General features: G+C 38.9%; 1 protein-coding gene across 1 annotated transcript in view; it reads right to left on the bottom strand.

The window, feature by feature from the left end:
• Set2 (SET domain containing 2) overlaps positions 1-17,681 on the bottom strand; it is a 147,143-nt gene that overhangs the window by 93,762 nt on the left and 35,700 nt on the right. Inside the window, exon 2 of the mRNA XM_080275949.1 lies at positions 1,165-1,293. Within this exon, the coding sequence (XP_080132075.1) occupies positions 1,165-1,293 (129 nt within the window). The remainder of the gene's footprint in view (positions 1-1,164; positions 1,294-17,681) is intronic.

The following is a 17,681-nucleotide window of genomic DNA, read 5'->3' on the forward strand; positions in this document are numbered from 1 at the left end:
TATATATATATATATATATATATATATATATATATATAAAGTACAATAGAACCCTTGAATCTGGTTAACTTCACACTACATACAAAGCAAAGCTAATAACTATGCTGTATATTAGTGTAACAGTGGTAATGTTAGTGTCACTGCATCTTATGTAGTGCCAACACCTAACTTAAATTATGCTGTATTTTTCTATTTTCTAAACCTAAAACATATGACTGGCAAAGATGACATGACTAAACTTTGTCTATTTATACAGATGAGACTGTCTATGGTCATCCTTAAATATGTACTGTATATACCTCCTCTCTTCCTATTTCTCCCATGTTTCATGTCACTTCTTATTGCTTTTCTTTCCTTTACAGGTGGCTTTACATTGAGTGACAAGCCAAATGGTTTCCTGCAAGCCAAGAAACCATTTACTATGCTGGGTGGTAACCATGTAACCAAACCATACGTGCTCCCTATGTGTCAACAAGTGGGTCGGTAGAGGGTAAGTGCCCCTTCCCGTAAAACAAATAACTCAAAGTCAAATGGCCACCCCTTACGGGATTATGGCATCTGGCAAGACAGACAGATGTACAGTACTGATAAAGCAGCGAACATGGCACTAAAAAGTATCCTGAAAAAACTGTTTTAGCACAGGAAGTAGTTTCTCAACTATGAAACCAGTTCCTACACCTCTCTCAGTCTAACATGCTTGGGAAATGTGTGTATACGGTAACAAGTACTTTGGGCTCATATACAGCACTACAGTACCTCACCAAACCTATCCACACCTCCATAATCCTGTGTTTATACCTGTTACAAAATTATAAGCTTCAAAGTTTATGACAATTCACAGCCTATGTAAATGCACACCATTTACAAAAAATTTGGAAAACTGAAAAAACAAACAAACATACAAAACATAACATGGATTCAACAATATACGTCCATCATGAATGGGTGAATGCTTTCTGTATGGAAGTCTGTGGAGACAGTTCTACTATCTACAGCACTTCCCAAAGTCTGTGGGTTCTACTGTACAAGTTAAGCAACCTACTTGTTCAGTTATTAAATATGGAAATCAGATGTTTGATTTCAGTATTGTATAAGGCTTCAAACCAGGTGAGGGTAAACAGTGCAATATTCACTGAAACATAAAAGACTTTATGCAATACTTACGGTGGCATGGAGGAGCGTGCACGTAATCCACATCCCTTCTCATCAGCATTGAACACTTCTACATCCGCATATTCCTTTCTCTGGAATCTCTTGTTGGTGCACCTGTCTTTCAATGGACACCTCGACCCACTGCAAGTCAAAAGCAGGATGGAAAGCTGGATAAGTGAATGATCCAAGACAATTAATGTGCTTGTAGATTACTGGCACCATTAGGTTTGTTCAATCCAGTACTACAGTGTCAATGTGCACTCTGACGTCTATTTGTCCCATAACCTTGAAACCAAAAATATCATACACAAAAGTACATACTGTAAAAACATTCTGAAAGGCAGGGTACCATGTTTTCATGGTTATGCAAAATACAGAAAGTTGGATTCCTATCCACCCCTTCAGCTCCAGGCTTTTTTTTCTGGTTAACAGGACCATGAAAATGCATGAGTGGGTGGAGGTTGGGCAAGTGAAGGGGATACAAAGGATGAGATATGCAAGAAGGGGGCGTGAGTTAGAAAGACAGAAGCCTGTAGGAGGAACACTGTGTGACAAGGAGCCACCCCGTAACCCCTTAAGACCGCAAATCTCCCAGCCCCCTATCCCCAGATCTGCAAAAAGGGTCTGATTTCTTAACTTTCACTATGGTAAAAATTTTTTAAACAGGTTTCAAGAACCTGAATTTATACACCCGAAAGTGTATGTTTCATTCTCATAGGACTTATGGTTACCGCAATATCGATAGTCAAAGAACACCAAAAATAGAGTACTGTAAAAATTGTTACCCCTCATGTATGGAGAGAGAGAAAAAAAATTGCACCAAAGGAAATTTTGGTCTAACTGATTCAAAGAGCTTGATTTCACACACCAGAAAATGAATATTTCATTCTCATATGTCTAATGGTTATTGCACAAATGACCATAAAAAAAAATAAAAAAAAAAAAAAAGTCACTCCTCACTATAAGCGAGAATGGGACGTCCTTGAGAAATGAGGGGGAATAGGGAGGGAGTGTGTGGTGGACATCAGAAGAGGGGGAGAGGGAGGTAAAATGTCTTCCACACACACCCAGTATAGTCTAGAGGGGGTATGGGGATAGTTTGGGTGGGAGGGGACACAGAAGACAGGATCCAATAGGGTAAGGGGAGGTGGAGAGATGGCCTGGGGAGGGGGGGGGGGACATCCGGGGAGTACAAAGGAAAACAAACAGCAACAGACCTTATGATCCTTTCAAGGCTGTTTGTTACAGAGTAGACTATGACTACAAGATCTAATTCTACAAGCTGAAGGATAATGATACTAAAGCAAGAAGGCTCCCCCCACCTCCAAACCCTCCAGTTACTACTGGCAAGAAAAAGTGAGAAAAACCACCATGCAGCATGGAAAAACTGACATGTAAATTTCATAGGAAAGACTGAAAAGGAAAAGCTACATTCTATAATACTTTATCTATAAGCTACTAATATGAATAACCTGAAAGAGAAAGTAGTAAAGTAAAATGAATAATCAAATAAATATCTAACGCATGACACTATGTATGGGTATGTTGCGTTAAAGAGGCATCTGTGGACACAGTGTGGAAAATGCACAGTGCACAGTGTGGATGTTCAGGGGTGGCACAGCAGTCTTGCCTGGCACTATTAAGGTAGGTAGCAGTTAATCAGGCCCCAGCTCCGTTCACTCCACTGTGACAAGGATCTTTCCCATGTGGGACACGTACACAAGTCACCTCCTGAAGCTGTGACCCCTGGTACAATAAAAAAATCCCGATGGTGGTCACTTGACTAACAGGGACCCTCAGTGATCCACAGCCCATCACAAGTCGAAAGTATGAGCAGTGACCATTAACTCAGGGCTCTCTGTGCATATCCTAGTCTATGCATTTACTATACTTGCATTTAATAAATTGATCCAGGCTCTTAAAAAAAAAAAAAAAAAAAAAAAAAAAAAAAAAAAATGTATGCACAGGCATTTTATTCAGGAGTAAACATATTAAGCTGGGAGTCTGACGACAGATACTTATCCAAGTGACCTTTAGAGGTTAGCACAGTATTACAATTTACTATATTGGAGGGCAGTTTGTTCCATATATTTACAACTCTATTAAAGAAGAAATGCCAATCAGTTGCCAATCACTTTATGCCCATTGCCTCTAGTATAATTCAAGTAATCAACTGTGATGTATTTATCGACAGCCATGTTATCATGTCCTTTGAATATTTTGAATACGAATTAAATCTCCTTGTAACCTCTTGTTTAGTTCGGGTAAACAGATTCAGGGCTTCTAAACGTTCCTCGTATGGTTTATTTCTCAAGGTATGTATGATAAACCATGTTTATCATACATACCTTTAAATTAATGAATTGTTTTGGCACACACTATTTCATTCAAAATGTATTCGACAGATCAACTGCTTTATTGGGAAACTGAATTTCCTTACGTCTTTATCACCCCTCTTTTTGTACAATTTTCTGCAGTGTCCTCTTAATGCTGCTTCCCCATAGGCTATATACTCATTTACGTCTCTTTTCTCTTTTCCTATGATGCATTTATATAACATAGTCATGTCTCCTCTTCTTCTCTCCTGTAATGTTGGCAAATTTAATTTTTTTTCATAGCTTAGGTCCTTTAAACTTGATGCCCAACTTGTAGTGGCCCTTTGCACCTTTTCAATCTTATCTAAGTGTTTTTTGAGATGCGGATTCCAGACTACTGATACATAGTCCAGGGTTGGTTTGACGAAAGATGTTATTATCTTTCTCAGCACGTCTTCATTTATATATGCGAATGCTACCCTTACTGTATATTAGCAAGTAGTGTGTACATGGTCCTTACTTTTTCATTTATGTGGTTAGCTGGTGATAATGTGTTATTGATAATCACCCCTAAATTGTTTTCCCTTTCTGATGTATGTAGGGTTGAACTTCCTAACTTACAGTCCCAGTCTGGTCTTTTTCCATGTTTACCAAATTTTATTACATGATATTTGTCCACATTGGATTCCATTTGCCATCTATTGCTCTATATGAAGCTTATTTAATTCCTCTTGTAGCTCTATGCAAGAGTCAGTGTTTGTAATTTCCCTTTGTATTTTTGCATCATCAGCAAACATATTTAGGTAGTTTCCATTTCCAATGTTGCTGTCTATGTCATTTATATATACTAAAACCATAATTGGTGCCAGCACCGAGCCCTGTGGAACTCCAGTTGTCACTTCTCTCCATGATGAGTAATTTTCCCTGAGCACTGTTCTCATTTCCCTTTCACTGAGAAAATCTTGCATCCAATCATACAGATTACCTTGGATACCTCCTTGATTGCAGTTTCCAAAAAAGTCTTTTGTGTGATACTCTGTCAAATGCCTTCCTGAAATACAAATATATGCTGTCTACCCAGCCATCTCTTTTCTGTATTATTTCTGCAACTCTATCATAGTAACTTAACAGGTTAATAACACATGATTTTCCCTTTTCTAAAACCACTTTGTCTTTATCATATTGTGCTTTTCCAGGTGATTTACCTAAATTCCTCGTATCCATTTTTCTAACATCTTGCTTATGACACTGGTCAGTAGTTAAGTGGATTTTGTCTATTTCCTTTCTTGAAAAGGAGCACAATGTTTGCTGTCTTCCAAATATCAGGTACTTTTCTGTGTCTTAAGGAATCTCTGAATACTGAATGTAATGGACTCCTTAGCTCTTTTGCACATTTTTGTAATACCCAACACTAAATCTTGTCAGGGGCATTGGCTTTTCCCCTGTCTAATTTCCTCATCTCTTCCTGAAGCTCCTGCTTCGTTACATGTATATTTGTTAATATGTGTAGGCATATTTGTTCGTTTTCATCTCTCGCAAATCTACTTTCTTTAGAAAAAACTGACTGGAAATTTTAGAGCAGTACCTTACAAATATCTTCTTCATTGATACAGATTTTCCCCTCATCCATGATGTTTTGTATTTTATCTTTAACTTTTGCTTTGCTTCGTATGCAGCTGTAAAACAACTTTGGCTGATCAGTACTTTTATTTATAATGTCTCCCGTAAACTGCCTGTGAGTTTCTCTCCTTATCTTTGTATAATCACTTCTTGCCTGCTTGTAGTTGTTATATGCTCTCTCATTTTTATGTTGTTTGTATCTGGACCACAGCAAATCTCTTTTCTCTTTTGCATTTTTACAATCAGTATTAAACCTGTTCTTTTTCCTTATTTCTGTGTCTATGTGCAATGGGACATAATTATGGACTCCTGTTTCGTAAAGTTCGCAGACTTTTTTACATATAACATTTATATCTTGTCCTCTCAGCTCCTTTTCCCAATCTATATCCTTAAAGTACTTCTTTAGGTCATGACAGTTGCCCTTTTTGTAGTTTAGCCTCTTTTTGTAATTTCCATTACCTCTATCACAAGCTATCCTGAAACTGTAATCTAGTATTGCACAGTTGCTTTTGCCGAAAGTGACAGATTATATCGTCAATTTCATTTTCTTGCCTTGTAAATATCTATCTATCTATCTATCTATTGCCAGACGCCTAAATCCCATTTGGAGTGGCCACAAACAAATCGCCTCCAAGTTGCCCTGTCCCCCGCCATTTCAGTGCCCCGCTCCCAACTCACACCCCCCTCTCTCATATACTGTACTTCTCCACCTCATCCTCGGCCTCCCCCTCCCTCTTCCCCCCCTCCACCTCACTCACATACATTCTCTTCATCAGTCTCTTACCCTCCATCCTCTCCACATGGCCAAACCACCTCAGTGTGTTCCTCATAACACTTCCTATCACATCCACATCCACACCACAATGCTCCTTTATATCCTCATTCGTCAGCCTGTCTCTCCATGTGACTCCACAGGCTCCTCTTAAATAACTCATTTCCACAGCTCTCACTCTTGACTTGTGTCCTTCCAATAACCCAGGTTCGAATCCTGGTCACGGGACCAATTTATGTTAGTAAATATGACATCTAATAATGAGGGGTCTTCTGGTCCTCTTTTTCTGGTGTTCTCCTTTACATGTTTTGCTAACAAAAATTCCTGTATAAGATCCAAGAGCTTTTGATCCCAACAATTTTCATGGCTTTTTACATCTACAGTATTCTAGTTATTTGTGTTTAAATCTCCTGTTGGTATAATTCTTTCAGATTCTTCTTCCATTCTGTACAGTAGGGTTCTTAAACTCTGAACTGTCTTTTCTTCCAGGTCTTCATATGCACCTCTATCCCATGTGTATGTCTTGGGTGGCATATATAGATTTGCAACAACTAATATCCCTTCTGATGTACTAATCTCTACTGCAACTAATTCTACTTGTGAGGGTATGCCTATTTTTATATCTTTTTACTTGGAGTCTTTTCTCTGTTAGTATCATAACTCCTTATCCTATTTCCAAATTTCTGTCTCCTCACCAAATATTGTGCTCATTCAAATTTAAAGAGTCATTTGATATCCTTGGGGTTAATTTTGTTTGTTATACAAATATGAGGCTCATTTTCTGTGATACAGTCTTTTATCTCTAATAATTTGGATACCATTCCATCTACGCCTGAGTACATCTACTTTGCCATATTGCTCACATATTGTACTAGACACTGGTTGAGTCTATCTTGCTTTTATTTAGTCCCTGCTGTTTATGTGCCATTTTTTTACTTGTAATCCTACTACTTTGTAAAAAAAACTTACTTCTCTTTTCATCTGATCTTGCATCATTCTTTCCTTCTGCTTCTAATCCTACTACTTTGTAAAAAAAAATTACTTCTCTTTTCATCTGATCTTGCAACATTCTTTCCTTTTGCTTCTTCCCTCTTTTCCTTTAGTAACCCACCATTCCTCTGGAGTTAGGCACCTTTTTATCCACACTTCTTTGTACTCCTCTGATTCCTAAGTTTGTTGGCATTTTTTTAATACCTCTTCTACAGTGTTCATACTTTGGCAGGTTCCTTTCAGCAGCTTTGACTTGTTTCTCTCATATTTCCCTAATCTCTTAAATTCCTCTACATCTTTCTCACAGATTTCCTCTGATACTACTTTCAATATGAGGAATACTACTTTCAGTATGTTCATTATATCTACCATCTTGTTATCTCTGGTAAGTCTATTCTTTATTTCTTCTTCATCTTTACCAGTGATGATTATAAATTGTTAATTCCAGCTGTTTCCTTTATCAGCCTTGGGTTCTTCCTTATGATGTCTTTCACCTCTCTTGTCATGTCTTGCTTCAGGCTTGTTTTTTAGATCTTGACTTGTTTTGGCTACTTCTGCCCATGTGTTCTGTGCTTCCTCTGTGTAATTTCTCATCATTTCATTTGCTTGAGTTATCTTATCAATGTATCTGCTTTGTTCTAACAGATTACCTGCTAGTCTAATTATATCTTTATCATTATTATACTCCTTCAAGACTCTCTCATGGGTGACTATGTACTGTACTTCCCATTTCATTTGTTTTCTTCCTCAGAATGTCTACCTCAGCTTGTAGCTCACCTATTACAGCATTGCATCTTTTCTGTTTAATTCCTTTACGAGTTCCTCATTTTTTTCCCCTTTTTGTTGGTACAGTTCCTTCCTTATTTCATCCAATTCCAGTTTGAAAGTCTCTTCCAGTTTATTTACCTTTTCTGCTAATCTATTAAATGTACCCTGTTCCATCAGGTCTATGTAGTCATCATTTTGATTTTTACTGTTTCCCTTCCTCTTACCTAGTTGCACTTCTTGAAAGTATGCATCATATAGACACATACTTTCTACTTACAGTTTAGCATCTCTGGTGTCGGGATTGGAATTTACCTAGTGCTCGTCTGTTTACTTGACGCAGCGCCCGCCGTCTGCTAACGTCGCAAGTTCCTTAGGGCTCTGATTATTTGATATACTTTCTTTGGACAGCACTTATTTGCTTCTACTTTATCTACAATCGTCTATAATTTAGTTTAGTACTGCGCCTGACTCATTTTTTGGGACACTTAGGTTCTGCAGCTGAGCAGAGTGCAGTGACACATGTCTACTATGTCCAGTGATTCAGTGTGTGTGTGTGTGTGTGTGTGTGTGTGTGTGTGTGTGTGTGTGTGTGTTTACCTAGTTACCACATACGGGAAATGACCTACGCTAATGGGGCCCTGTCTCCGTCTCTCAACAAATCAAACTTTGCTTTATTTATCTATTTTTTTTTTATTTTTTTTTTTTTTTACTGGATGATCTCTTTGTGGTGGTTGGTGGGGCCACTCACTCGATGAAGTGCTGCTCTGGGTGTCTTTCCCTTTCCTCTCTTCCTTCCTTCCTGTTCTGTCTTTCTTTTCTTCATTCTTTCCTCCTCCTCCTGCCTACAGGTGACCTTTACACTCCCTCTTCTGTCTTACTCTCCTTCACTTTTTCTCTTCCTTCTGCCTATAGGTGACTCTACAGAAAGTGACAAGCCAAACGGTTTCCTGTAAACTAGGAAACCATTTACTATACAAGGTGGTAACCATATAACCAAATTATGGCACCTGGTGGTTTAGTGGGTAATTAACCCCTTCGTGGCTGACAACGTCAAATGATGTTTAGCCGATAAATGGCCCCGGGCATTGTTTCAGTGCAGCCTATAAAAAATGGCGAAAATTTTGGGGATGTGAACAAACATTTTGAATGCCTTCAGACTGATCTACGCTACACCCCCATACATCCCATCAAGCAGTTCAGAGCCTGCTGCTATGATGAGTGGATTTTTTAATTTTTTGCTTGTGGCCATGCCTAAACACGCATAGTTATACCCATTACCTCGACCCAGACAGAAAATATCATCTTTGTCCTCCATTGCAAAACACACACAGCCACCCTGTTTACGATTATGAATGAATCCAGGCATAAACAAAAAAGACATGATAATAAGAGAAAAATACATTTTTGTCTTGGTATCTTTACCTACTTGCTCAGGTTTGTTGTACTGGTTTGGATTATTTGATGCAATGCAACTTGTAGAAAACTGTGTAAACTTTTAGGAAGTGAATGAACATCTGGGACACGAGACTGACCTTCACTTCATGCTCTCACATCTCATTTGTCAGTTCACCACCAGTTGCCGTGACGAATGGATGTACGATTTTTTCGCTCATGGCCATGCCTAAACACACATAGTTGTACCCATTACCTCGACCCAGACAGAAAATATCATCTTTCTCCTCCCTTGAAGAACACACACAACCACCCTGTTTACGATTATAAGTAAACACAGGCATAAACAAAAAAGACATGAAACTAAATGAAAAATTCCTTTTGTTTGGTATCTATACCTATTTGCTCTGATTCGTTGTACTCTTTTGAATTATTTTACATATTCTTTGCCTTTTACCAGCATAACAGGAAAGTCTTCCATGTTCACGTGATGTTTTCGTGGGGTGGAAAGACCTCCTTTCCCTTCCTGCTAATCAGCTCGTGCAAGGTGCGTATGGCAGGTCATTTCACATTTCAACCCTCATTGTCCAGCCTGTACACTCAAGGGATAACGTTTATCATATTTAGGTCTGAAAACAGAAAGTCTTGCCTCCCTTTTCCAACGAACTCCACCACCCAGACTCCAAAAATAAGTCGATACTACCATAAACACAATAAACCGTAAAAATGCAAAATAAATTCCCAATATAATTTTTTACATTCAAACCTCGCATATTATGTAATGAAAACTTCAAAATATGCATATCTAGTTATTTCACACCTTTTCAGCACCACTGACAATGTTTTTTTGGTTTAAAAAAAAAAAAAAAAAAAAAAAAAAAAGTGCAATGTTGCGTCAATGCAATACCTACGTGTGACAAGTATCAGCAGCCTAAATTTACGTAACTTCTGCGTTTGACTGCATGCCACAGGATGGGTTTAGGAAGCTGAAATATGCACTACCAGGTGCATCGGAACTTCCTATTCAATATGGCAAGGGAAAAAAATCAATTTTCGAAACTTCAGAAAATGGCCCCGGCGTTGGCCAGGGACGCATGTAAAATTCCGGACCTATGGCCACAGAGGGGTTAAGGTGCTCCAATTGGATACGGGCCTGTGTAGGTTTATATCCAAGGGGTGGTTGAGGTTTTTTGCTCAAGTGATGCCACACAGGGATGAGTGAGGCTGGTTACTCTCATTTTAAAAGTCAAGATCAACTTGCCTAGCCCCAGGCTCCTACGCTTCTCATGGGGCGGCACTGGATTGGATGATCTCTTTGTCCTGGCTATTCCACAGATCAATGCATCTATGTGGAAAACTGTACAGTATTCCTTGATATCCTTCAAGCAGCTTATCGTTTTCAGTTTCTTTCCACATCCTCTTGTTGCTCCCCTATCCCATACAAACAGATCTTCTCTGTCAATTTTGTCTACTCCCATTATGACCCTGAACACTGCAATCATGTCGCCCCTCTCTTCTTTCTTCTTGGGAAGGCAGACCCAGCTTTTCTAGTCTTTCCTTGCATGATAGATCTGTCACGCTAGGGACCGTCCTGGTTGCTGTACTTTGTATTTTCTCGATCTTGTTTACATCTTTATTTCTATGTAGAGACCACACTACCTGTGCATATTCCAACCTGGGACAGATCATAGCCACTAACAATTTTTTCATAAATGTAATGAAATGCCACTCTTATGTTTGTCAAGGCCTTATATGTTTCTCTGATAATCTTAATGATATGTTTTTCAGGTGACAAATTATCCTGGACCAACACTCCCAGGTCCTACTCTTCTCTCATTTTTGTGACTGCTTCCTTTCCCATTGAATAATTCAATAATGGGCTCTTGATACTTCAACCCATTTCCAGTATTTTGCATTTTTTTGCACTGAATTTCGTTTCCCATATCCGGCTCCAGTCATTAATCCTGTCCAGCTCTTCCTGCAGCATTTTACAATCCTCTTCAACTTCAACTCTCCTCATGATCTTTGCATCATCAGCAAACAGACTTGCGAAACTGTTCATTCTGTTCACTATATCATTTACATACATGAGGAACATAATGGGAGCCAGCACCGATCCCTACAGGACTCCACTTGTTACTTCCCTTCACCTTGACATATTGTCCTTTATTACTGACCTCATCTGTCTAGCTAGAAGTCTCTCATCCACTCCAAGAGGTTCCCCTTCAGTCCTCCTATGTGCTCCAATTTCCATATTACTTGCTTATGGGGTACTTTATCAGAGGCTTTCTCCAGATCTAAATACACACAATCCACCCAGCTACTACTCTATAGCACGTCAATTGCCCTTTAGTAAAAGCACAGCAAATTAGAGACACACGACCTCCTAGTTCTGAATCCAAATTGACTCTGCCAAAATGTCCATCCCCAGATATCTTATCCATCTGTCTTTCAAGATTCTCTCACACAATTCTGCTAACAAGCTGGTCAGGGACACTGGTCTATAATTCAGGGGCTCTTCCTTATTTCCTCCTTTCTAAAATGGTACCACTTTGGCCCCCTTCCACCCCTGAGGTACTTTCCCTTCTTCCAGAGAACACACAATTAAACCGTGAATCTCATCCGCCAGTTGACCTTTGCATTCCTTCAGTACTCAATTAGAGATTCCCTCCAGTCCTGGGGCCTACCTTACATCTTGAGTTTCCAGTAATTTATACACTTCCTGCACTTTCACTTTTATATCTTTTACCACTACATTTCAGGTCACTCCCTCCTCCTGCACAAAATCACTTTCTTTGGTGACAACCAGTTGGGAACATTTGTTCATTATTTCAGTTTCCATTGCTGCATCTTTATAGACTTCTCCTTCTACTTTCAGTTTGTTGACTCCTTCCTTTGGTTTCAATATCACTGACAAACCTATAAAACAATTTATGATCTTCCTTACATTTGTCAATTATACCTTATTCAAAATTCCATTCTTCCTCTCAAAGTATTTTTGTATATTCCCTAAGTTCTTATTATTACTTCTCTTGCTCCATTTGTTCCATGCCATATCCCTATCTTTTTTTGCTATCATACACATTCTGTTTAACCAATCCTTTTTCCTGTTCTCTTTCCCACTTACACTCGACACATATTTATCCACACTTGAATTATATTAGGCTATAAAGATGTCCCACTTCTACATCTCTCTTGTTTCTCTAAGTTTCTCCAATCCACATTTTTGAAAAATTTTGCTCAATCGTGTAAAGTCTGCTTTCCCAAAGTTGTATCTTCCTTCCATATAAAGCTTATATCTTGGCACCCTATCATTTGGAACTCAATCACTACATGATCACTTTTTCCTTTAGGACACAGATATTGCAAAGACTCAATTACGTCAGGTTCTTTGGTTAGTAATAAATCTAGTCTTGCTGGTGTGTCAGCTCCTCTAAATCTTGCATCTTCTTTGACCCACTGGGTCATTACATTATTCACTGCTATATTGAACAATATACTGCCCCATGAAATTTTCATTGGTCCCAGTTCACCTCTTTACAATTAAAATCACCCATGTGAATTATGTTGTTGGTTTTCTCAGTCACTTTCTGTAGGTACCTAACCATGTCTGACAACATCTCCTGGTATTCATCCTCATTCCATGCCCTTGTCTTAGGGGGAACATTTACTACTGCAATGTCTCTCTTGCCATTCCCTCTAGTTTCAAATTTCATATTTACCACTTCAGCTTTACCCTCTCCCAGTTTCATAGTATCCACATTTATGTTTTCCTTCACTGCTATCATCACTCCTCCTCCCATTTTTTCTTTAATGTCTCTTGTATTTACCATCTCCCACTTGGATATCAATATCCTCTCTTAACTTGATCTCTACACAGCACATAATATCTGGCTCCTCAAACCTCAAGGAATCATTGATTCCTAGCCTTGCCAAGATTAAACCATCAACTGTACATTAGCATATGCCACTTTTAAACTTTTTTCATTGTTTTTTATTCCCTCCTCTCTCCCTCTTTCTGTCGGTACCACTTCCTCAGGTTCTGATCCATAACTCTCTAATTGAACGAAGTCTTCTCTTCCTCCATTCTCTGTTCAGTCTTTTCCTTGGCTTCCTTAACTCGCTCCTTTATTTTGGCTCTTTCTTCCACATTTACATCTCTCCTTATCAAGACATTCTTGAACCCCTCCTTGTCAAATAGTTTGCATGTCCTGTTAATGATTTCATTTACCATGACCTGAGACTGGAACTTAACTTTTAGTGGCCTCACCCCTCCTTCCTCATGCCTTCCCAGCCTAAACACTTTTTCAATCCCTTCTTGAGTTTCGTTGTTACCCTCCATAACTATTGATACTTCTTCAATCCCTTCTTGAGTTTCGTTGTTACCCTCCATAACTATTGATACTATCTCTTTAGCCTTTCTCAGTTCTTCTCTTTCCCTTTCTGATCTTATTGTCATATGTTTTTCTTAATCCTGAAATTATCATGCATTTTATCTTGTCTGCTACATCCCTGACAAGAGAGTCTCTACTTCTTAGTAGCCTAACCACTTCCTTCTTCACCTTTTCTTGGTTCTCCTTTCTTTGTTGTTCTATAATTTCCTTCAAGTTTATATTTCCTTCCTCTTGAATTTTCTTCCACCCCTTATGTTCTTCCTTGATTTCCTTAATGTGTTCATCTTCCATCCTTGATTTAGATTCATGCTCATCTAGTTTATTTTTCCTCCTGTTCCTTGCTTCTTCCAACCTCTTATTTTCCCTCTTGAACCGTTTTACTTCATTGGAGGCAGATTCATTACTCACTTTTAATTCTGTAACTTGTCTCTCTTGCTCAGCACTGCGTGTGCAGATGCTCTCCAACTTGTTCTGCAATACCTTAATTTCTTTCTCCTGTTCTTGGGTCCATTCCCGTGTGTGCGCATGTATGTGTGTTTACCTACAGTAATTGTATTACAGTACTTAGGATTTGAGCCAAGCTCATGTTGTCCCGTCTCTTTTCTACAAAATTAATGTTTATTATCCAATCTAGACTTAAATACATAGATGGTCTCTGCTTGCACCACATTTGCCTCTAATTATTCCAAATGTCTATAGTTCTGTTTGGAAATCTAAATTTCTTTACATCACTGAGACACCAACTCTTCTTCAGCTTGAATTCATGTTCTCTTGTTCTTCCATCATCTTTCATAATGAGGTGCTCTCTGCCCACACACTCTATTCCTGTTACTCCTCTAAACATTGCAATCAAATCTCCCTTCTCCCTTCTCTCTCTCTCAGGGTTGGCAATTTCAGCTTTTCTAATCTCTCCTCACAAAACAACTCCCTTAAGCTTGGTGTCAATTTTGTGGCTATCTTTTTTTTTTTTTTACTGATATACTGTTTCAAGTGTGATGACCATATCACTGCTGCATATTCCAATCTTGGTCTTACCATGGTCACTATAAACTCTCTCAGCATCTCTTTATCCATATACCGGTAATTAAATGCCACCCTCAGGTTCGTCAGTAGCCAGTAGGTTCTTCCAGTAATCCTGTTTTTATGTTTCTCTGGCAGTAGGTTATCCTATATGGTCACACCAAGATCCTTTTCTTCTTTTGCCTTCCTTATTATTTCATCTTCCATCCTATATACACACATTGGTCTCTTATCACTGACTCCCATTTCCAATACATGACATTTATCAGTGTTGAGATGCCTGGTGGTTTAGTGGGTAATTAAGGCACTCAAACAGGATTGAGCCTGTGTCGGTTTATACACATGGGGTGGTTGGGGTTTATTGCTCACATAATGACACTAAGGGATGTGTGAAGCTGGTCTTTCTCATCTTAAATATCAGGACCAACTTGCCTAGCCCTGGGCTCATATGCTCCACATGAGGCAACATAGGATTAGATGACGTATGTATGTATATAGGAATTCCATTCTCCACATTTGATTCCACTTGTAGAGTTTATCTGGATCGTTTTCCAATTCCTTACAACAATTTACTTCTTTAACATGTTTCAGCATTTTTGCATCGTCAGCAAATAAACTCATATAAGTTCTCAACTCTTCAGGCATGTCATTTACATATATCTGGATGGTTTGGGTAAGTCAAGAGAAAAGAGGGATGACAACTGGGTGAAGAAAGTGAGAAGTGTTAATGTCGGGAGTAGGATGGTGACAGGCAGACCAAAAAAGACCTGGGACAAGGTCAATGAGCTTGACCCCAGGGTTAAGGGACTAAATAAGGAAGCTGCCAGAGATCGGGCAGCATGGAGAGCCGGCATTAGGTGACTATGGCCAATGCATGCAAGAATGTTGGAGCCTACGAAAACGAAAAAGAATACGACTGGTGCCAACACCGAGCCCTGGGACACTAAACTAGTTACCTTTTTCCACTGGGAAAACATGTCTCATATTACAGTTCTCATTTGTTACACGTCTCATATTACAGTTCTCATTTGTATTCCTCTCAAATAATTTTCCACCCATTTCAACAATTTTTCCACGTACATCTCCACAGGTTTTCAATTTGCATAATAATCTTCTATGCTGCACTTTATTAAAAGCCTTCTTTAAATCCAGGTCAATACGGTCTACTCATCCTTCCCTTTCCTGAACAATGGCTATCACTCTGCTACAGAAGCCCAACAAGTTCGTAACACAAGACAACCCTTCTCTAAATCCAAATTGCTTGGATGTTGTTACTATACGCCCTTCAAGGAATTTTATCCATCTTTTTCAAGTGACATTTTCACAAAGTTTGCAGATTATACAAGCAAGGGAGGCTGGTCTGTAGTTAACCCCTACACCGCGGGCTTGTTTACCAATGACTTGCGTGTGCCGCGGGGTTATTTGGGCTCCGACAGACTCTCAAAAAATATTTGCCAAAAATCAGTTATTAGTCCTAGAATAATAAAATTACATATGCTTATGGCACATACCTTCAGCTTTCTCCTGGAATGATTGTTGAGCCTTCGTCGGTTACCGTAGGACTTGTGGAGACCTCTGAAGTAGGGTAACGAAGTCTCCACTTTACACTTCCCGACAACCCGTAATATGATTACCACAGCCAGATACAAACACTATAAACACTATTCTACAATTTTCAAGTAGTTTGGGATCCATACTCAAAAAAAAAAAACACTGTGAAAGCAATGGAAATTACGAGCACGTCTGATCGTCGCACTGGCACTAGTTCGCTCTTGGTAGTCTGTCATTTATTATTCATAAAACCCCTCACACTTTATATTTCTATTACTATATAACACTTATATATATCTACAGTCTTTATCCATAAGTTTCCTTCAGTAGTATTAGTTTATTGTCACTGTAGGGATTCAATTTCTTTCAGTAAAATATGTAGCATTCACTTTCTCATCCTGTATACTGGCATTGAGAGTGAATGTCATTTTCATCTTCACTCTCATAACTCATAGCATTCAGACATGCTAGAGTGAAACTTTCACTTTCATTACTCCTAGGGTATATACTCGTATTCTTATAATACTACTCATTTACATTTCTATTTACGTTCTCTATTTTATTTACGTTATTTACATTTCTATTTTATTTACACTGTGTTGTGCACTGTCACTTGAAATAACTTATAAAACTATTTTCCATTGTTCACGTATATTTACATTCATTACTTTCACTTGCTGTTTACACATTATTTACACATTATTTACAATTCCACTTGCACTGTTTTACTCAATAGAAAGATCGTAGTCACTCTTTTATCAATTGTCAGCCCTTTACCTCTTTCCACACGAGGTTTAGTAGGGGGTAAAGGTCACAGAGCCATTTGCATGGGGGTGAAAAAAGGCCTTGAAGTCAGCAAGATGAAACATATGTCCTCTCACTTCGGAAGATGAGAGTAAACTGATAACGCAGGGCCAGCCAGCCTGGAGGCCTGTTTAGGGGTTATTCAGAGTTACCAATATTACTTCTTGAAACAGCTAAGTCTAGCACTGATATGATTGGCAGGAAATCTAGACAATACATTATAAATTTGGTAGTTCCAGGTGAATGTAAATATCACTTAGGCTTCCCCCTTCCCTCCTTACATGTATATTTATTACGAAAATAGATTATACGGCATATTTCAAGGGGAAAAAAACAGCGAAAATTAGTGAACGAGTGCACGTGAGGTGTTGTCAGGTGATAATTAGCCAATTCCAGGTGTATGGCACTCTCACTTACCTGATTTCTTTCTTGTATATATTATTTGGTATAAGAATACGACATAGGACTTATTTCAATGGATGAAATCAGTGAAAAATTCCAGGGAAGATTTACTTAGCGTAGCATGGCCGGGCAGGCGAGAGGATAGGGTAATGGAGGGGGGGTAGGGAGGGGAGTCAAGAACGGGGAGAAATGGCTAAATTGTCAACAATGGATGGGAGTACAGATGAGATTAGGAGTGCTGACTAGTGTTGGACATTGTCAGTACTGATAGATGATACAAGCCCCCACTTGGAAGCCCGGGTGAATTCAAAATAACACAGAATCACAAAAGCGACGCCCCGCGGTATGATCCCTTGCTCCCAAGCGTCACAAAAGTGACGCCCCGCGGTTAAGGGGTTAAGCGAGTCCTCTCTGTCATCACTTTTATACATTGGAACTATATTTGGTGGTAGGTGGTGGCGATCGTCATCCACTCACTTGATGTAGTGCTGCCTATTTCTT

Source organism: Coenobita brevimanus, chromosome 63 (genome assembly GCF_032717465.1).
Source record: "Coenobita brevimanus isolate Jiangsu-jjx chromosome 63, ASM3271746v2, whole genome shotgun sequence".
Lineage (NCBI taxonomy): Eukaryota > Metazoa > Arthropoda > Malacostraca > Decapoda > Coenobitidae > Coenobita > Coenobita brevimanus.